The sequence below is a fragment of the Chamaea fasciata genome, unplaced genomic scaffold (genome assembly GCF_029207755.1).
Source record: "Chamaea fasciata isolate MVZ Bird 193981 ecotype frontalis unplaced genomic scaffold, bChaFas1.0.hap1 SCAF_2, whole genome shotgun sequence".
NCBI classification, from domain to species: Eukaryota; Metazoa; Chordata; class Aves; order Passeriformes; family Sylviidae; genus Chamaea; species Chamaea fasciata.
The window spans coordinates 16,085,928-16,106,738 of record NW_027094087.1 but is presented as its reverse complement, the minus strand read 5'-3'; the positions used below and the strand labels follow the sequence as shown (position 1 = coordinate 16,106,738).

The window sequence follows — 20,811 nt, the reverse complement described above, 5'->3', positions numbered from 1 at the left end:
GTGCTGGAAGCTACAGCTATGCTTTAGCAATCTACAAAGCTACAAATATATGAAAAATATAAAAAGTTAAAAATCTTAGGCATCATTCCCCCCTAAACTACATCCCCATGTCAAACATCCACATGTTTTTAAACCCTCCAGGAATGGGAACTCCACCACTCCCCTGGGCAGACTGTACCAGAGCTGGACAACCTGTTTCGGGAATAAATTTTCCCCACATCGAACCTAAAGTTCCCTTGGTGTAACTTGAGGATGTTTCCTCTTGTCCTGTCACTTGTTACCTGGGAGAAGAGACTGACCCCCACCTGGCTCCACTCTTCTTCCAGGCAATCTCTGTGAGCATACAGAGCTCATTTACATCTGTACTCCATTTATATCCATATTTCAACATCATTTGTTCTATAATATTTAAGTTGAGAGGTTCTGGCTCTTATTCTGCAAACAGCAATTTCCAATTACGACCCTTCCACTTTTCAGTCATTGGAAGCATGCTACAGTGCACAGCTTCTTGAGTGGATTGAGTTGCACAACCATGATCATACTAGATACCTGATGGCTTAGAACAGGCACTAAGGATGGGCAACACAAAAACCTGGAATGCTTTGGGTTAGTAAGGGACCTTAAAGCTCATCTCATTTCAACTCCCTGCCATAGGCAGGGACACCTTCCACTAGATAAGCTCCATCCAATCAAGTCTGGAACACTTCCAGGAACAGGGCAGTCACAGCTCCTCTGGGCAACCTGTGCTGGGGCCATACCATACTCGTAAGGATGAATTTTTTCCCAATATCCCATATAACTCTGCCTTCTGACAGTGGGAAGCCACTCCTCCTTGTCCTGTCACTCCAGGCCCTTGTCCAAAGTTCCTCTCCAGGTCTCCTGGAGTCCGTTTAGACACTGGCCGGGGCTCTAAGGTCTCCCTGGAGCCTTCTCTTCTCCAGGCTGAACAGCCCCACCTCTCTCAGCCTCTCTCCAGCTCCTGGAGCATCTCCACGGCCTCCTGTGTACTAGCTCCAACAGTTGATAACTTTCTTGATGGTGGATCATGTCACCTACTTTCAGACATCAGCAGTGGAAGCCATGAAGCCCAGAGCAGCCTCTCATTACGGATATGCTCACTCTCTACCACACATATCTCTCCAATGAGCCTGAGTTTTCTCTCAGCTCACTAAGTAGTTTTGATCTTGTTTGAAGGGTCAGTGTGTGAGATAACCCACAATCTTCAATACAGTTCCAGTGAGACATAACCTCATTGTCTCATCCTCAGGCCTGTATGGTGGTGCACCCCCTGCCCTGCCCCCAGGCCACACTATGATCTGAGAACAGAAAATGTGATGCCAGGGAAAAGACACTGATCTAAATATCTGCTCCATGTTCAGAAGAGACATGTCTACACTGTCTTGCTACACTGCTCCTTATCCATATCAGTGAGGACATCCCATGTGAGAGTGCCGTAACAAGCCTATAGATCCTTCTGGACTACCTTAGGAGCACTGATAAGGCACAGGGCACAAAATGCATCCTGAAATTCCTTCAGCACCTCTATGAAGGGCTGCTCAGCATGCCTAGCTCCACTCCCACCTCTGCTTCAGAACTCAGACCTTTACGACTGCCCTCTATGGCTGCAGCAAAATGCAAAGCAAGGAAGTGGTCTGGCAGCACGAAACGCCCCGTGAGGCCAAGTGCGTGGCCTTGGACATCCAGAATAGATGTAGTCACAGGCCACCAGCTCAGGCTCTCCCACCTCTGGTCATTAGGTAAGTCAGATCTAACCTTGCCATCTGCCTGGCACTGTGCCACCTGTCAAAGACTGTGGAACAGAGTGAGATGCACCACATCCAGTCTTTCTAGTTATGAAAACTCTAGAACAGGTCACTGATCTGTGCAAAGCTCTTCTGGAAAATCCAATGCTGGATTCCTCTGAAAACATCCTGCATCTCCAGTGCTTGGTGCTACTGTGGTCAATGCAGTCATCAAGAGAACTGCATCAAAGACCTTGAAAAGGAGGTCCCCATGAAAGCAGGAGGTGGAGGATGGAAGATGGCGGTGCAGGTTCTGTCCTGCTGTTTTATGGGACCTGTATTGACAACCTCCATGCTGCTAGAGATGGAGATCTACGTACTGAATAGAAACCATCATAGAAACATGGAATTATAGCTTTTAAATCTCTCCAGGGATGGGGACTTCACCACTGCTCTGGGCAGCTTGTGACAGGGCTGGACCACTCCTTCAGGCAAGAAATTATGTGCTGCAATTAAGCCTTTGATGATCTTGCCCTAGCAGCTGACTTACTGTGATTCAGGCAATCAGGGCTTTCAGCATCCCCACCAGGCAGCTGAACCCCACGGATCACTCAAGTCTTTGGATGCACAGGTTCTGATGTGGTCAAATCACCCTTCTGGGACCCCACTCTCACGGCTATCACCACCAAAGAGATCCCTCTACTTCATTTTTAGCTCACAGGCTGTGATATACCTTAAGGTCCCTGAATCTGGCTCATTTTAAGGGAAATTATCCCAAGTCTCAGTGTAGCACTTTAATCCACAACATTGGGGCCCATAAATGAGCTACAGGTTCTGAGTGAGTCACACGGTAAAACGGGATTTGTCATTTTCCTGATAACTCCATCCATCTATGCCTACATTGAAATGAGCGCTCTTCCCAGGCACTCTATCACATACTACCTCCATACTACCTTTTCATCCACTGCCTACACGTTCACCATTCTGCTCTGGGAAGCAACCTTCTGTGAAAAGCTGAGCAGAGGACCACAACTGCTAGATGCAAGGTGGTCTGATGCAAGGTGGTCTGAGAGTGATGCCACAGGTGATGGTGGCAGAAATGCTCTGCTCTCCCTGTGAATTATCCTCTGCACCATATTCCCTGTGGTAAGAAACGTTTCCATAGCTCTTACGATGGCTGGGAGGCTCAAGTTTAATAATATGCATAAGTGATATCATCACTTCCTGGCAAAATCTGCTGTGCCAAAAGACTGGCACTAGTCTTAACAACACATCACACATCCAGCCTTCCTTCCAATCATCTTTCCATCTCATCTCCTGCTTTTGGGATGCACCAACCCCTCCAAGCACTTGTCCATCAGCTAGATTCCTGGAATAACAGCTATTGATTGTACCTATCTAATTTGCAGGTAATGGGACATTCAAGCAAATTACCCTGTAGGAAAGGTAACAATGCCATGAAAATGCAAAGGAACTGTACTCAGTGATGCAAAGCATGTGAATGTCCCTGGAAAAAAGGAAGGGACTTGCAAAATCAGGTGATTAATGGGGCTCCAGGGGAGCTGGAGAGAGACTTTGGGCAAGGGCCTGGAGTGACAGGACAAGGGGAAGTGACTTCCCATTGTCAGCAGGAAAAGTTAGATGAGATATTGGGAAGAAATTCTTTCCTGTGAGGATGGGGAGGCCCTGGCACAGGTCGCCTATAGAAGCAGTGACTGCCCTATCCCTGGAAGTGTTTGAGACCTGGCTGGATGGATCTTGGAGCAGTCAGGCCTAGGGGAGGATGTCCCTGCCCATGGCAGGGGGATTGGAACGAGATGAGCTTCAAGGCTCTGCCAAACCAAAACCATCCCATGATGAGTGAGTTTCAAATGAGGGATTCTCTGGCTGATACACTTTTTGTGCTCCTCCTCTTGCTGGGGCAGAACAACACCCCACACCAGATCCTAGAAGGAATGGGACGCCACTGTCTAGCTGGGCTGCTCCAGCTTTCCTCCATAACTCACCTGTGCTCAACAGCCTCAACGAGCTGAGTTTTAATTTGCTGATCAAGTTTTGATTGGATTAGAGGCAGAGCCTATTCATCAGCATGAATATAAATCTAAATTGACCCCGGTGATGACTCAGAGGGCAATGCTGAGCTAGAGTTGGCTGGGCAGTTCAATCGATTGGGGAAAGTGCTTTCTGCTTGTAATGGCTGGACTAACATATTGTTCAATAAATAAATACATGTATACAATACAGGGGGTGGGGAAATCAATGGTGAGATGGTGGGAGGTGACTGGGGCTGCGTCAAGAGAGACGTTGTGCCTGGACCAAGGCGCCGGCAGCTGGGGTTGGTGAACCAAGAAGCCTGGTGATCGCCATGACTGTGTGTTATCAGCACAATGCAAACGCCTGGGTGGGTTTTGATACACGGCTGCCCTGAGCTCTGGGAGGAGCCACATGTCCTGCCTGGACACAAAGAAGATCCTTGTGTGGTTATACCTTAACTGTGTAAAACTCAGCACAGCAGGAGGGCTGGGAGGCACTGTTGCTCAGATGAGGCTAAGTGTGGATGTGTCCTTCCCACGAGCACGTTTACATCTAGCTATGGCACAGAAAGCCAGACAACCATAGTAATCCCTCACGCTGTGATGTGTTATTATAAACCCAGATAAAAATGACTGACTCCTCAAAATGGGATAAAAAGGGATTATGGAATCCAAAAAATGAAAAAAAAAATAAATCTTGAAAGGTGGTAATTGTTATATTGTTCAGTTTTCTTTAAGAGTGTGACGTGGGTGAATCATCTTCCAGAGGCACAGTAAAGGCACACAAGGAAGCTGAGGAGTGTTAGAAGCCTTGCTCCCTGCCTGGAGCAGTAAGAAAATGGGAAGAGAAGCCACTTCTGTGGCTTGGAGAGGGGCAGGAACCTGCTAAACTTAGGGTATCACATTGTGCCTGAGTTGCAAGACATCAGATGGTGTTCATCTCTGAAAAGAGGCATGCTCATGCCCAGGGATCTGAGATGGGGGGGGCTGCCAAGGCAGAGGTGTGAGTAACAGCTGCAGGAACAGCCAAGATGTCACTGTTCATCAAAAACACCCAGAAAGGGAGTAGTTGAAAGCCAATACTCCAGCCTGTAGGATCAGACCCTCCAAACGTCCTGTCATCACAGCTGAAACCCATGCCCAAATCCTCAGCTCTCTGACAGGTCCATAGGGCCATACCTCCTTCCAAAGGTGCTCAGATATTTCTCCAGCTCAAACTCTAAACAGCTCAGAATGACTTGCCTAAAGTGAAAGGAGTGAAACTCCCCCCCATGGAAGAGATGTATGTACCTAATATAGATAACAAGACTGCACCAGTTCATCATGTCACTGCCTGTAGACAGGGAACAGATCCAGATCAGTCACCCTTCACCAACCGCAGAACAAACCCACTAGAATATCACTATGCATGAGGAATTGTCATTACCAATGTACAACAGCCACATAGCATCTTCAATGCTCATGTGGACGAGGCACAGTTCCCAGCAACATACATGAAGGCAAGGAACAAACTACTCTCTGACTCCTCTCCCTAAGGAGGGTTGGAGGAGGGTGAGGGATGGGATGAAGCCATGTTGGGTGAAGCCCTGCTGGCTCTAGTTCCATGGGAGAACCTTTGGCCCACAGCTCCTTTGATCTACACAGAAAGGCAGAGAAGGAAAAGGAGAGCTGAGGCTCAGGGAGGAGTCACTTGACATTGGCCATTCCCAGAAGAAAGGTGTTGAGAAGCAAATGTGAAGAAATGCAAAGAGATCCAGACCTGAAGAAGAAAGCAGAAGAAGAAAGGGTGTGCAGGAAGCCAAAGCTGCAAAAAGAAAATGAAGATGAGTAGATGATGCGGCGAAGAGTTGAGAGGAATTTGAAGGCTAAAGCCCCCAGTGAAACAGGAAGACAAAGCTCAACATGACCCGACAGTGTACTGTCGGAAACCCATGCCCTGGGCTGATCCCACAGCATGGGCAGCAGAGGAGGGTGTGATTCTGACCCTCTGCTCCTCTCAGGAATTTTTCCTAACAGCCAACCTCAAGCTCCCATGGCACAATTTGAGGCTGTTTCCTTTTTTCCCTGTCCCTTGTTACCTGGGAGACTGACCCCCATCTGGCTCCACCCTCCTGTCAGGGAGTTGAGGAGAGTGAGAAGATCACACCTGAGCCTCTTTTTCTCCAGGCTGAGGCCCCCAGCCCCCTAAGCCACTCCTCATCATACTCATGCTCATGCTCCAGCCCCCTCCTTCAGAACTGCTGCCCCGGGGTTGTGCCAATGCGGTTGAATGGGAGCAGAAGCAGGTTCCAGTGTGTTTTAGAACTACTCAAACTTATCCCACTGCGACTCAGACTTTCCATGCTGCTCTGTGCCTTAGTTTCCCCTACCACACAAATAGTTCTCTACCTCAGAAGAGGCTGAGAAGATGACTTGATATTTCACTGTCACTTTATTTCTGTGGAAATGATAAAAACCAGAGTAGCTGATAACTGGATATAGAAAAGGTCACTATGCTACAAAATACAGGCATACGACTAAAGTCCCACCTACTTTGGGGTTTCATTTATGATAGCTTTGTTGCTTATTTTAATGAATGCACAAACCCCACAAAGCTCTGAGTATGCATTTAATTAAAGCTTAAATACTAAAAATATGGCAATAGGAATTACAGCATAAAACCTTCCTTTGCTGCTGTAAACATGGTCATAGGTGATGTATGTTTAGCCAACAACCCAGTTACAACCTATATCATCATGGAGTGAAAGAATTTGGTGGTTGTCTCTGTCTCATGTGAAAAAAGAACCCTAAATAGCCATCTCTACTAGATCCATTACTGTATCTCTCCTCCCAGGCAGACACCAGCCTCCTCTTGGAGACTTATCCAAGGGAATATTGCAGAATGCTTCTTAATGCCTTCTCACATTTTGTATACAAGACATTTCCAAGAGGAAGAAGATGATCATTGTTTTGCTGTAAAAAGAAAGGATGGACCCCAAACTTGCCTTCCAGCACATGGATTTCATCTTGTAGCTGATGGCAACTGACAGAAATCATTAAAGCAGTGCCTCTAGAATTAAATTAAACAGATGGACTGGGGCTGTCTAATTGGAAGAGTGAGGGCTGTGGAAATTGAGAAACATGACAAAGCTAAAGGACAGGTCACAGAAATCTCCAGCACAGCAGAGACTGAAAACATCGTTCTTCTCTGAAAAACACCTTTGGAAAGGCAGTAATCTGAGGATGAAGGCTTCCTTTTTCTTAGCTGAAAACACTCATCTCAGTTCCCAGCACCCCAGCCCTTCAAAACCATGCTGAGGAACTTGTGTAGCTATCAGAAGCTGTAAAAGAGGAAGCGATGAGAGAGCTAGTAAGTTAAATACTGGAATGACCTTGATCTTTTTGCAGGCAAGCCATACCTGTAGGTCCTGTTCAGCTGGCTGTACCTCAGCCATCTCTCTAGAGGCTGCTGGCCTGAGGGGTTGAGGACCAAAAGTCAACTTCAAATCCATTCCATTAGGTGGATTACACAGGCAATCAGACAAGGGGGATGGTTTCACACTGCCAGAGGGCAGGGTTAGATTGAACACAGGGAAGCAATGCTACATTGAGAGGGTGGTGAGGCCCTGGCACAGGCCCCCCAGAGAAGCTGTGGCTGCCCCATCCCTGAAAGCATTCAAGGCCAGGTTGAACGGGGCTTGAAGTAACCTGGTCTAGTGGAAGGTGCTCCTGCTCATGGCAGAGGGGTGGAAGTGGATGATCTTCAAGGTCCCTTCCAACCCATGATTCTAATTCTGAGATCAGTTGCTGTAGCTGGAGAAAGCAGATTCAGAGCATAAGCTTTTTACAGGGGGACCACACTCTACAAACAAAACCATCCTGCATCCTTGTGCCTCTGACTCCTCCCTTCCCCAGCACACCCTGGCCACAACATCTAGTTTCAGTTACACAGTTCACCCTGTGGACTAGGTCCGTTAGCGAACTATTTGTAAGGATTTTCAAACTCTCCGTCATGTTCCAGCTCAATGCATTTCTCACTTTATACTGAGGACATTACAATTCTAGAAATAGGACCAAGGGCCAAAATATGTCTGGCACAATTCTGTTACATACGGAATAAGTCTGGCTTGCATTTATGCTTCCCTCCATAAAGGATAGAATCAGAATCACAAAGGTGGGAAAAGACTGTTAAGATCATCACGTCCAACAGTATCTAATTACTCTTGCGCTATATGGAGACAAGTTCTACTGAGCTTCAGGTATTCAAGGTCTTCTTAATTTTTACTTTAAGTCAGTATTCATCTAAAATGTGGGAAAAATAAACAGAATTTGCCCAACATGGCCAAAACCTTTTTCTTTTGGCTAGATACACAACAAAGACAGATAGGGCGATGGCTCTGCCCTCTCAGCAGGGACCAGCCTGAGGTCCACACATTTTTTACTGTCAAGATGTTTTCATTAGCATTACCACTTGATTTTAGGCCTGATTTTAGGTAATTATTGTCCCATGTACAGCCTTTCTCCCTGTCTCCCCTTAGCATTTGCAACTTGGGAAGCCCTGTTCTGCTTCACCAGTCACTCGGAATGGTCAACAGTCGTCACACTCTGCTGCTGACCATTGTCCACTGGGAAAGGTGGGAGGCTCCCAAGCCCATCCCTTCGTGGACAGGCAAATAACAGGGCCCGTTGCTGCTCGAACATCAAAGTTAAACAAACATTCACAAGCCCCCACCTCTGGGCCTGTTTTAAGGAGCTCCCTGAGGAGGTCACGACTTTCAGCTTGTCATAGCACACATCAAAGTTTGCACCACACACGAACTCAGCACATGGATTGGAATAGTGTCACCCGAGAGCAGATATTCAGCCTTTGTGCACTGCTTTAATCCTGTGTTTTCCCAAGTAATTAAGCTTTTTTGCTTATGAACTTGTGACTAAGTAAAGCATCCCTGAGAGGTTGTAACATCAAAGCTCATTCTCCCATCTGTCCCACATTTTCCAAAATTGGATTTCTTTCTCTCTTTTTTTTTTCCTTAAATAAAAAAAAAAAACCTAATTGAATTTAGTTGTAGACTGAATATATTTAGGAGTGTCTTTAAAAGGTTACAAGAAGCCAGAGTGATCATCATGGGAACTGTGGAGCAAGGGCACAGCATTCAGCCCCAGCTACAACCTCACCAGTGAGAAGGGATGGGACAGCTCTTACAGGAGTGATTTTGGCTGGTGGGGTAGCCACCACAATGACATCCCAAAGGCATGGACTCACCCATGACCAAAACCTGAGAGCTGCTGTGGAATGGCACCATTAGTTCAGCTGTCACATCCATGGGACTGGGAAGCAGCCTGCCTTGATCTGTCACACCACATACTGGGCATAAGGAGAGTGACAAGCTCGCTTGGGTTAAGCTCCAAAACACGTCCCAAACTTTATGAGAACTCACTACAGAGCTCAGTATGACTTCAGGAAAAGGTTGAAGTGAGTGACCATGATGTGAGATGCACATACCTGGAGTTCCTGCTGATGGCTGCCACCATGAGAGCCGTCCAGCCAAGCTTGTGCCTTGTGTTCACATCTGCGCCTTCTTCCAACAACCTGGAGAGGGGAGAGATATGGTCAGGAAACAGACATGAAGAGAGCACCCCAAGCATACCGGAGCTAATGAGGGAAAGCAGAATGTTTTACTGTGCAGGCACCTGCTCCAGCGCAGCCCAAAAGACCCAACATGAAGTTGACAAACAATTCTCAAAGGTGATCAAAATTAAACAAACATCCAGGTGATGGCAATCTCACTCCTTTCAAACGGTACAATGCCAAAATCTGTATTGTTTGTTTGTTTATTTATTTATTCTGTTCAGTCTAATTCTTGAAGAACCAATCAGCAGCAAATCTGCTAAATTCGAATTCCAATGACATTTGAATCCTTTGGCTGCAAAGCACCCATTAGGCTTCAGAAGCAGCTCAGTGGACTTCCAAAGCCCATGCCACCTGCAGATATTTTGCAGTTTTCTTCTACAGCATAAGAACAAATAAGACAACCCCCAAAAATACTAGGAACCAAACTATCCTCATGTCTCCAAAATTTTCCCAGCTTTTGCAAGATAATCACAAGGGACAGGTTCTTGCAGCAGATACTTTAGCTCAACCTAAAACATGTGCCAAAGTCAGACAGTATGAAATGATAGTTCTCTCTGCACACCAAAAGGAAGGGAAGTTTAGAATAGAGACAGAGATTTTTCAGTGCTCAAGTTAAATGAGACAAGCTCTAAACCCTGCATGTTCAAGCCACAGAATGATTCACAGAAGGGTTTGTGCTAGAAGGGATCTTGAAGACCATCTTATTCCATCCCCTCTACCAAAGGCATGGACACCTTCCACTATACCTGGTTGCTTCAACCCCATTCAAGCTGGCCTTGGACACTTTCAGGGATGGGGCTGCCACAGCTCCTCTGGGCAACCTGTGCCAGGGCATCACCACCCTCTCAAGGAAGAACTTATTTGCCATATCTAATCTAGATCTCCCCTCTGCCAGTTTAAAGCCATCTCCCCTTGTCCTGCCACTGTCTGCCTGTGTAAAAGGTCCCTCTACACAACTAAATCCATGATTACAAACCCATTTTTCTCACAGGAGCAAGGTGCTGCCAGTATCAAGACAGGGCAGTCATGGGTAAGACTTTAGAAAGCAGGGTGGACCATGCAGGAGTCAGCAGTTCTCTGCCCCTTGGTTTATCCTTTTCACAAATTAAGGCTTTTCCATCTTCCTTTCTGGGTGAGGCTGTCCCTGAACAGTGCATCCTCCACACAGGTATAACAGGGAAGAGCTGTCATTAAACTCCCTGCTGGGAGAGATACAAGTGAATACACCAGCCACGTTCCACCTGTGCAAGCACCACACTTAAGTCTTGAAATTCTGCCCAGAATCCCAGGCAAAGAAATCGAGGTCAGATGTGACTGCTTACATGCACTGAACAAGTCAGATCACCTCTTAAAGGACTTGGAGAGGTACACATCTGAACTTAGAAAGCCTTTCCAAATTCCTTGCTCTTGGTCTGCTCTGGTGGCAATGCTTTCAGCTGGTTAAGAGTGCTGGGATGGAATGAGTGAGAAAGAGATAAACGAACCATATTCCTCTTCCTACATATGCATGCTGGTCCAGGGAACACTCACAGCTATATCCATGGTGTGTTGCCAACCTTCCTTCACCTCACTGGAAACCTTCACAGTAGTTTCACTAGAAACCTATCCCAAGGAACAAAAACATTCATATATTGAGACACCTGGGGTGTTCAGCCTGAATAAGAGAAGGCTCCAGGGAGAACTTAGACCCCCTACCAGCACCTAAAGGTGCTCCAAAAGACCTGGAGATAGACTTAGGACAAGGGCCTGGAGTGACATGACAAGAGGAAATGGCTTCCCACTGACAGAAGGCAGGGTTAGATGGAATATCAGAAAGAAATTCTTGGATGTGAGGGTGGTGAGGCCCTGGCACAGGTTGCTCAAAGAAGCTGTGGCTGTCTTATCCGTGGGCATGTCCAATACCATGTTGGACAGGGCTTCCAGCACCCTGGTCTAGTGGCAGGTGCCCTGGCCTAAGGCAGAAGGGTTGGAACTAGATGGTCTTGAAGCCCCCTCCCAACCAAACCCTTCAATGCTATGATATGTGGTATGATAATCCTAAAGTTACCTCCGACCAGCAATACCACTGCCTGAACTTTGGCTGATATCTTGAACACAGCTGAATGCAGTTCACCCCACTGACTGGAGAAACCAGCCAGACAAACATCACCTGAATAAAAAGTGTGTATTCCTCTCCAGTTTAACTACTTGCCTTATTTGACAGAGACTGGGGTTTGAGAGCCAACAGGCAGACGGCTTCAGCCAAGCTCTACACAGAAGCATGTTGGTGAACTCTTCTGACTCAAGAGGTGGTATGATACACAGGTAATGGGTCTGGGTGGACAGTTTGACCACCTTTTTTTTGAAGGAGTGGCCAGCGCTAGTGCTGTGGTTCTGGATGCTCTGAACTGTTCATCATGCACTTGGACAGAGACCTAATAGGCAAAAGACTAGAATCAGAACTGTCAGCCTTCATTTGTAGCTCCCAACTGTGATTCATGAGGCTGTGACCACTGGTAAATGATCATAGCACCAACAGAAGGTTTACGCTCTCTTTACCAAGGTTACAATTTAAAGTTTAATGCTAACGAACTATCTGGCAGGTCAACAACATGACCTTGGTCCAAAAAAGTTTGATGCTTGAGGAACAAATTTTCACACTGAATCCATACCAGATCAATTTTTTATTTATTTTTTAATGCAGTTTAGTACCTGATGAACCACCCAGCAGCATGATGGAGAGCAGGGATGATTCACCTACAGTCTTATGGGGGTTTGGATCTACACAGCCCTGCACATGGCTAACACTGGTCAAGCTGCAGCTCCTGCATTATCCAATGGCCCAGTAAACTCATCTGGGGAGTTGCACAAGAGCATCCTTGCCCCCCCGCAGGGTATGGCAGAATTATGGAATCGTTTGGGTTGGAAAAGCCCCTCTGAGACCATTGAGTCCAACCATTTCCCCAACACTGCCAAGCTCACCACTAACCCATGTCTCCAAGTGCTACATGCACATCTATTAAATCCCTCCAGGGATGAGGATTCCACCACTGTCCCAGGCATCCTGTGCCAGGGCTGGACAACCCTTTCTATGAAGAATTTGTGAAAATATCCTTATGCTTTTCTCCTTCTGCCTGCAGCACATCCCTGCAAGTGAATGCTAAGAGCATGCTGCCAGTTCTGCTGCCTGAAGAGCACTCTCAGACAACAGAATGCTGAAAGGAGAGATATCCCTGTGCAGCCACAAAGCTTTCCATCCTGGTGAGGGTGGACGTGCCCCGACACACCAGGGATAGCAGATTGCTATCTCCAGAGATCAGCTCCCTTTGCAGCTCCGCTTACAGAGGTGTTTGCACTCACAACAGAGATAAGGTAGCCCGACTCAGATCCATGGCCACTGCTGGTCACGCCATCACCTGCTCCAGCTGGAAGGACACTGCCTGTGGGAGAAATCCACACCACAGCTCCATCTGTGCCACCATGTGTGCTGTGTCCCCTGCGCAGTGAGTTGCTCCCTCAGCTGGAAAACTGCTTGCTCACTGCTACTGCAGAAAGGAACCCCACACCCAGCTCCCCCAGACCCTAAGGAGCCATTCCCACCAGCACCAGAGCTCAGGATGTTGTTCAGGATGCTGCAATGGCAGAGATCCTACTGTCTCCCCCTCACTCACCCCAACTGCTCCCAAAAATCCTTTCCCAGACACTGTGGTGCCCAATCCCCTTCCACTTGTCTCCCAGAGTGGTGTGGCTAACATGTCCAAGTTATTTGCAAATTTCATTGTATTTACCTGGGCATTTGAAAGTTCTTTGAAAGCAGTAACATTCACATCAGCCCCTTCCCACAGTGTGTCACTGTGACAGCCTAGTAGCCACAGAAAATCCAGGAAATAAATGCGTCTTGATGACAAGGGAGAGGGAGTCTGAAAGAGGAACCCAGAAGGGGCAAGGTAACCATAACACCAAAACTGCAGGTAAGAAGGCATCAGCTATGCCATGATGGAGGCACACAAACCCCTTCAGGCTGGGAACTTTTGCCTGGTAATAAAAGCCTTAAAGCCCAACAGCAATGACTGATTAACATCCTCAGTAGAGTTTAATTAATATAATTTTGCAAAGTATCAGGCCCATTTGCAGGTGACCATGGCATTTATATGATTTTTCATTACAGGGGCAGAGAGAGCATCCAGAACCACAGCACTAGCGCTGGCACTCCTTCAAAAAAAGGGTGGTCAAACTGTCCACCCAGACCCATTACCTGTGTATCATACCACCTCTTGAGTCAGAAGAGTTCACCAACATGCTTCTGTGTAGAGCTTGGCTGAAGCCATCTGCCTGTTGGCTCTCAAACCCCAGTCTCTGTCAAATAAGGCAAGTAGTTAAACTGGAGAGGAATACACACTTTTTATTCAGGTGATGTTTATCTGGCTGGTTTCTCCAGTCAGTGGGTTGCTCTGCTGCAAAGGGTCAGTCTTAATCTCATCTCTCATGAGTTTTAACATTTCATGGGAGGGTTTGGACTGGAAGTGACCTTGAAGATCATCCGATTCCAACCCCACTGTCACGGCCAGGGACACCTTCCCCCTAGACTAGGCTGCTTCAAGCCCCATCCAATCTGTCCTTGAACACTTCCAGGGATGGGGCAGTCACGTGGATGGATATTTCTTGCCAATATACAATCTAACCCTGCATGATGTCAGTATGAAGTCAACCTCCTTCTCCTGATACATTTGTTTTCTCACAAATGGGACCTGCAGTGTAACTCTACAGCATCTCCCTTTGAGACAAAGGACAGGACATCAGCCCTTATTTAAAATAAAACCATGATATTTTAAACTAAAAGATGAGAGATTTGCATTAGATATTGGGAAGAAGTTCTTCCCTGTGAAGTTGGTGAGGTCCTGGCACAGGTTGCCCACAGAAGCTGTGGCTGCCCCATCCCTGGAACTGTCCAAAGCCAGGCTGGACAGGTCTTGGAGCAATCTGGTCTAGTGGGAGGTGTCCTTGTCCATGGCAAAGGGGTTGGGACTAGATGATCTTTAAGGTCTCTTCCAGTCAAAGCCATTCTGTCATCCTGTGATTTTAGAATTCTCAAGGGACTTGGGAGCCACTGAAAAATATCTATCAACTCACTGAAAAGCTTTTTTCTCTACAGACACACTGGAAGGACATACTGAATAATGAATAATGAATAATCTGCATTCTTTTAAAAAAAAAATCCTAGTCTGGCAGTCAAACCTGTTTAATCACTGTACATCCAACAGGAAGGATGCTGGAGCATCTCCTATGGGATTAGGTTATAAGCTTGGAGCAAAGGTATTAGGATCAGTTCAAGTAGTTTTCCGTTCAGGAATCTAGATCATCATAAGCATCTGGAATGCCACATCACTGAGCCCAGTGAGAGAATTACTTGTATCACATCATCTACCATAATATGCATTGACATTTCATTTAGGAGTTGGATTGCCTGTTTTTGTTTTTTTTTTTGGGGGGGAGGGTTTTTTGGTTTTTTTTTGGTAAATCATTTCAGGATGCTCAGCAACTTAACAGATTTTCAGACAACTGAACTTTATGTTCAGGGTCTTCAGGCCCATCAATTATTTTTTTTCCGCCTGATTTAATGATATGACAATCGATAAAGCCACGACTACTGCTCAGATCCCAGACAGCCAAATGTATTTACCAGCAGGAGTATTTTATTTTAATTAGATAAAATCCTCTGATCAATGTTTAGGATGTTTATCCACATTTTAACCAAGTAAGATCCAGGACACTCATCTCCTAAGGAGTTTCTCACATGGATACAGCTCTATTAGAGCCATTTCCAGTGTTTCTCAAATGACAAACTGTTCCTTGACTGCAGTGGTACCACAAAGATGTCCCTGACCATGGCAGGAGTTGGACTGGATGACCTCTAAAGGTCTCTTCCAACACAAACTCTTCTGAGATTCTGCGATTCAAGACCCAGTCGGGAAAAGAACCCTGAGACAGAGCTGATGCTGTTTCTGATTGGGGAAGTACTCAAATTTAAGGGATTTCAATTAAACTCCTTAAAAACGGTTTTAGGGCAGAAAGCTGACAGATGGCAGGGATAGACTGAATATTAGAGAGAATTTTTCCGTGTGAGGGTGGTGAGGTCCTGGCACAGGCTACCCAGGGAAGCTGTATCTGCCCCTGTAAGTGTTCAAAGACAAGTTGGAACCAACCTGGTTTAGTGTAAGGTATTGCTGTTCATGGCAGAGGGTTGGAACTGGGCGAGTTTTAAGGCCCTTTTCAATGTAAACCACTCTGTGATTCCCTGATTCTATGAACATCACTGTCAGTTCTGGAATTTGCTGGAGGAATCTGGGCAGAGCAGCACCCACTGTTTTGTGCATATGCCCTGTTTTACCTCGACACAGCAGCTCCCAAGGATTCAGCACTTTGATCCCCGCAGAAGAGATAAAGAGCCCACGTCGGCAGTGATGAGCCTTCTCCCCCCACTGCCCCCGGACAGATGTGCCTTCTATTCACCCCGCCACTGGGGTTCTGGGTGACTGACTCGGTGACACTGCTGAGCCCAGAGGGCATGTTTGAGTTTGTGCTCAGTGCCGGGAGCATGCCCAGCACTCCATCCTGACAGGTGGAGGAAGAGGAAGCTGGAAACTTGAACTTTTGCAACAACAATAGCTTCTGTTTCTCTCAGCCTCTTAAACATTTCCCCGAGCCCTATCCCAATATGTCACTGTTTAACTGCAGAGTCGAGGACACTCTCAGATGTGCTCACCCTCTTGGGAACTGCCCTGTGCTTTGCAGAAGAAGGGGGAAAAGAAAAACATCCCAACTGAACAATATCTCACAACATGAAAGCACATTCCCTGCTAGAGGCCAGGGAAAGGATCTGCTTAAACAGAAGGACACAGTGAGCTGCTCAAAACCCTTTGATGCGGCTGCTGTATTCTTGGAGAGAGCTCATGGCTATTTCTCACCCCTCACCATCTTTGCAGGGCCAGTAACACACTATGGTGCTCAGTGAAAACATATGGACCAGGGAAGGGAAGGGAAGGGAAGGGAAAGGAAGGGAAGGGAAGGGAAGGGAAGGGAAGGGAAGGGAAGGGAAGGGAAGGGAAGGGAAGGGAAGGGAAGGGAAGGGAAGGGAAGGGAAGGGAAGGGAAGGGAAGGGAAGGGAAGGGAAGGGAAGGGAAGGGAAGGGAAGGGAAGGGAAGGGAAGGGAAGGGAAGGGAAGGGAAGGGAAGGGAAGGGAAGGGAAGGGGGAGAGGAACAGCATTTCTCTGCAGCTCTCAAGGCAGGAAAGCTGCTCCCAGGACATGGGGGATCCTGGAGGAATCCTGGTAACCCTAGCCCTGCCACCACAAACAGTCCATGCAGGGAGGCCAATGGCAGGTCTGGGGGCACAGAGGGTGGGCAAAACAACCATGGGTGAGAGCACATGGATTGGGAAAAGTCAAAGAGGTACAACCCAAGGATGAAAAGGCTAATACAGACATGTGAGTAGCTGTAGCTGCTCCGTGCCTGTAAGTGCTCAAAACCAGCTTGGACGGGGCTTGGAGCAATCCAGATTAGAGGAAGATGTCCCTGCCCATGCAGGGGGCTGGAACTGGATGAGCTTCAAGGTCCCCTCCAACCCAAATCCTTCTGTGATTTGACAGTTGGCATCGCCAGGTTTGGAAGAGAATGTGAAACGTTACATGGAGTAGCCCCAGTTCAGTCACCACAATGCAATAGCTGAGCTGTGTGCCAGCCTGCCAGCCTGCTCTGGCAGAGGCCAGCAGCTTAAGTGCGAAATGAGTCATCACTGTTTGCAGAGGAATTTGAGCATAATACACCAACTTCTGACAGTCTATTTCCACTGGAGGAGGCATGTGTTACCTGCTCGACTCACTCTGCGCAGGTCTGAACTCAAGCGTCAGACTCCCTCACATCCAATAACATTCAGTTTATGTGTGGTATAAGCAAGCACTTGGCATGTTTTTAACCTGTTGCCTGACATCTTCCAAGGTGTACCTCAACTTCTGAGCTGTGAGGAAAAGTGGAATAATTGCTCTCCCTGGAGCTTCATCTATGCTGGTGGACTGCTTCTCCTCCAAACCCAGAGCTGCTCAGGAGGCTGCCCTGCACTCAGCCCTGCTGATAAACAACGCCACTAACTGGAATTAACCCTATGATGGTTCCCAGACATATTCCAGACATACAGTAATTCCCATACATCCAGGTGTGTTGGTGTCTGCTTCCAGAGAAAAGGATCTGGGATTTAGGCACTTTAAAGTTATTTTGGAAAGAAGCGTGAGATCTCCTGTCTCCCATGGCTGGCTTGGTGCTGACTGCAGTGACACTGCTCTGTGACTCAGTGTGCAAACCCAAATAATCCTGGGAGAACAAAATACACCAAGAAGCAGATAAAAAGGGGCAGTTTTCCAGCTATCTAGTACAAGAAAGCACAGCACACACAGGTCTCCCCCAAAACTTCATTGCCAGCATGAAGAAATCTGGGCTGTTTTATCTGCTCTGAATTTCCGTAGCTGCAGGCCAAACTAAACTCAATAACCAGTAACAAAACTTCCACTGAAACCTAGTCCTGGATAATTTGGTAATTCAGGAGAAAAGATTAAAGGGGATGTTTACATGATAAACATCTTTTTATCCTAAAAACCCTAGGTGTCTGTAACTCAGATACACACAGACAAATGCAGGCTCACTATCATATAAACATGGAGCAATGGAAATAAACGTAATTATAAATAATCTCCTAATTCTGTCTCCAACCTGCCCTCACTACCACTGCTGAAGATGTGTCCAGCTGTTCAGGACTGATTTAAGGCACATGATGGCTAGTGGCCAGAGGACATTATGCTCCAGGAGCATAACGACATGACTCTTCTGCTCACCCTACAAAGCATCCAGGTGTCCCTTGAGCCTGTCATGACACTCACAATTATTCTGTGAGAGAAAATGCTTCAACAGGTACAACATGGGATACCGGCTCCCATAAAGGCCCACCTCACCCACACGGTGCCTGTCAACGATCTGATGCTCCAGGTAAGACGAGCCTGACTCTCTACAGAGGGTTTTTCTACCCAGTCTCTGAATTCAAATGCAGTCTCTGAATTCTTTAATGAACCCTTGAGCCAGGAATCGAACAAAAAGTGCTGCTGTACCCCCAGTACACCCCCGAAACTAGAGAGAATTGAAAGGGTTACAGTTGGGAAAGATCTTAAAGATCAACTTGTTCCTACTCCCTCCCATAGGCAGGAACACCTTCCACTAGATCAGATGCTCTAAGCCCTGTCCAACCTGGCCTTGAACACTTCCAGGGACAGAGATGGGGGAAGTCTTGCTCAATGAGCTGTGCTGCTTACAAACAAGGGAGAAGAGACAAGCACAGTCTGGAGGAGGCAGAACTGTGATGAGTCAGAGCCAAGATGAGTGGTGCTTTTTGAAAATGGAGAGATCACTGTTTGCGGCAATCAAACCTGACTTAGCTGTTTCTGCATCTCCTCCACCTAAAAAATCAGCTTGGGAAGAGGAGACACAGCTGCAGACACTGACGTGGAGCTTCCTGCCCCACTGCCATGTCCGTCTGGATCTCTGTGAGAGCAGGAGAGCACCTGGTCAGCTCCAGATCTCATTACCACACAGATGTGAGTGGCTGCCTGCTGTTATGAATGAGGCTGATAACAGGCATCTGACACATGCTCTGTGTCTCCATGAGTCACAGTTGCACAGGCTGAGGAAAACACTGCTCCATCATGTCCAAGAGGGGTTTGAATATCCCCAAGGAAGAAGATTCCACAGACTCTCTGGGCAGGCTGTTCCAGTGCTGTCACACTCAGAGTACAAGGTTCTTTCTCATATTGAGATGGAACTTCCTGTGCACCAGTTTCTCCTGATGCCTCTTGTCCCATTGCTGGGCAGTCTTGAGCAGAACCTGGTCAATCCTCTGACTACCTCCATGCAGACACTGACAGACAAGGATGAGTTCCCCTCTCAAGTCATCTTTTCTTGAGGCTGACTGGCCCCATCTCCCTGAGTCTTTCCTTGTAAGAGGGATGCTCCAGTCCTCTCATCATGTTTGAGGCTGAAACTGCCTGCAGCAGGGCAAGTCAGTAGTTTTCACCATTCATGCTTTTCGCACAAGCAAAAAGCACGTGCCAAGCAGAGTTAGGCACAAAGCTTCAAACAGTGGGAGGGCTGCCAGCCCCCCAGGGAACAGGATGGGAAGGCAGGCCCTGGAGAGCCTTTGCAGAGGGATCTGGACAGGCTGGCTTGATGGGTTGAGGCCACTTGTATGAGGTTCAATAAGATCAACTGCTGGGTCCTGCACCTGGGTCACCACAACCCTGTGCAGATATATAGGCTGGGAGCAGAGTGGCTGGAAAGTGCACAGCAGGAAAGGCCCTGGGGGTGCTGGCTGACAGCAGCTGAACATAAGCCAGGTGCGCCCAAGTGGGCAAGAATGCAAATAATACCGTGACTTGTATCAGCTACAGTGTGGCCAGCAAGCCCAAGGTGGATCCTTGTTCCCTTGCACTGGGCATGGATTAGGTACCTCAAATCCTGTGTGCAGTGCTAGGCTCCTCATGACTAGAAAGACATGGAGGTGCTGGAGTGTGTCCAGAGAAGGACAGTGGAGCTGCTGAAGGGTCTGGACCAAAGGGGCTGATGATGAGTGGCTGAGAGAACTGGGGGGAGTCAGCCTGGAGAAAAAGAGGCTTGGGGGGACCTTTTTCACTCTGTACAACTCTCGGAAAGGAGGGTGTAGCCAGGTGGGGGTCAGGCTATTCTCACAGGTAACAAGTGACTGGATGAGAGGAAAGAGTCTCAAGCTGTGCTATGGAAGGTTTAGGTTGTATGTTTGGCAAAATTTCTACATGGAAAAAAGGCCGTCAAGCCCTGGTACAGGCTGTTCAGGGCAGTGGTGCAGTCCCCATCCCTGGAGGGATTTAATGTAGTGCCACATCTACATCTGACATGCAGATGTGGCACTTGGAGACACGGTTTAGTGGTGGGCTCGGCAGTGCTGGGGGAATGGTTGGACTCAGTGATCTCAGAAGGCTTCTCCAACACAAATGGTTCTGTGACAGAGCACAGAAACAAAGGGAGAAGCTGCAGACATGCAGCCCAGCAGGATGGTGTACAGCCATCAGCCCTGCCCTGCCCAGCTGGAGCACAGAACATCCCTCTTGCTGTTCTGCCTGACCAGGTTCACAAATCACCCAGACATCCCTAACAGCAGCTTCCTGCAATTACAAGCAGCAGAACACATGTGCCAATTAGCTGCACACCAATATCCTCTTTGGTCCTTGATCTAGGCCAGATCTCAGCCCTGGGGTGTAGCAGAGCCAGAATGCTTCATCCAAGACCCTGGAAACTGGATGGAACATCCCCTAGCTGCAGGCCAAGAGGACTCTCCTCTCCCTCTCCTATCCTTCTCTTCCCTTTGCTTCCACAC

The 20,811-nt window shown here is 47.5% G+C and overlaps 1 protein-coding gene across 1 annotated transcript in view; it reads right to left on the bottom strand.

The window, feature by feature from the left end:
- CLPB (ClpB family mitochondrial disaggregase) overlaps nt 1-20,811 on the bottom strand; it is a 72,117-nt gene that overhangs the window by 48,719 nt on the left and 2,587 nt on the right. The window contains exon 3 of the mRNA XM_066208986.1: nt 9,258-9,344. Coding sequence (XP_066065083.1) covers nt 9,258-9,344 — 87 coding nt within the window. The remainder of the gene's footprint in view (nt 1-9,257; nt 9,345-20,811) is intronic.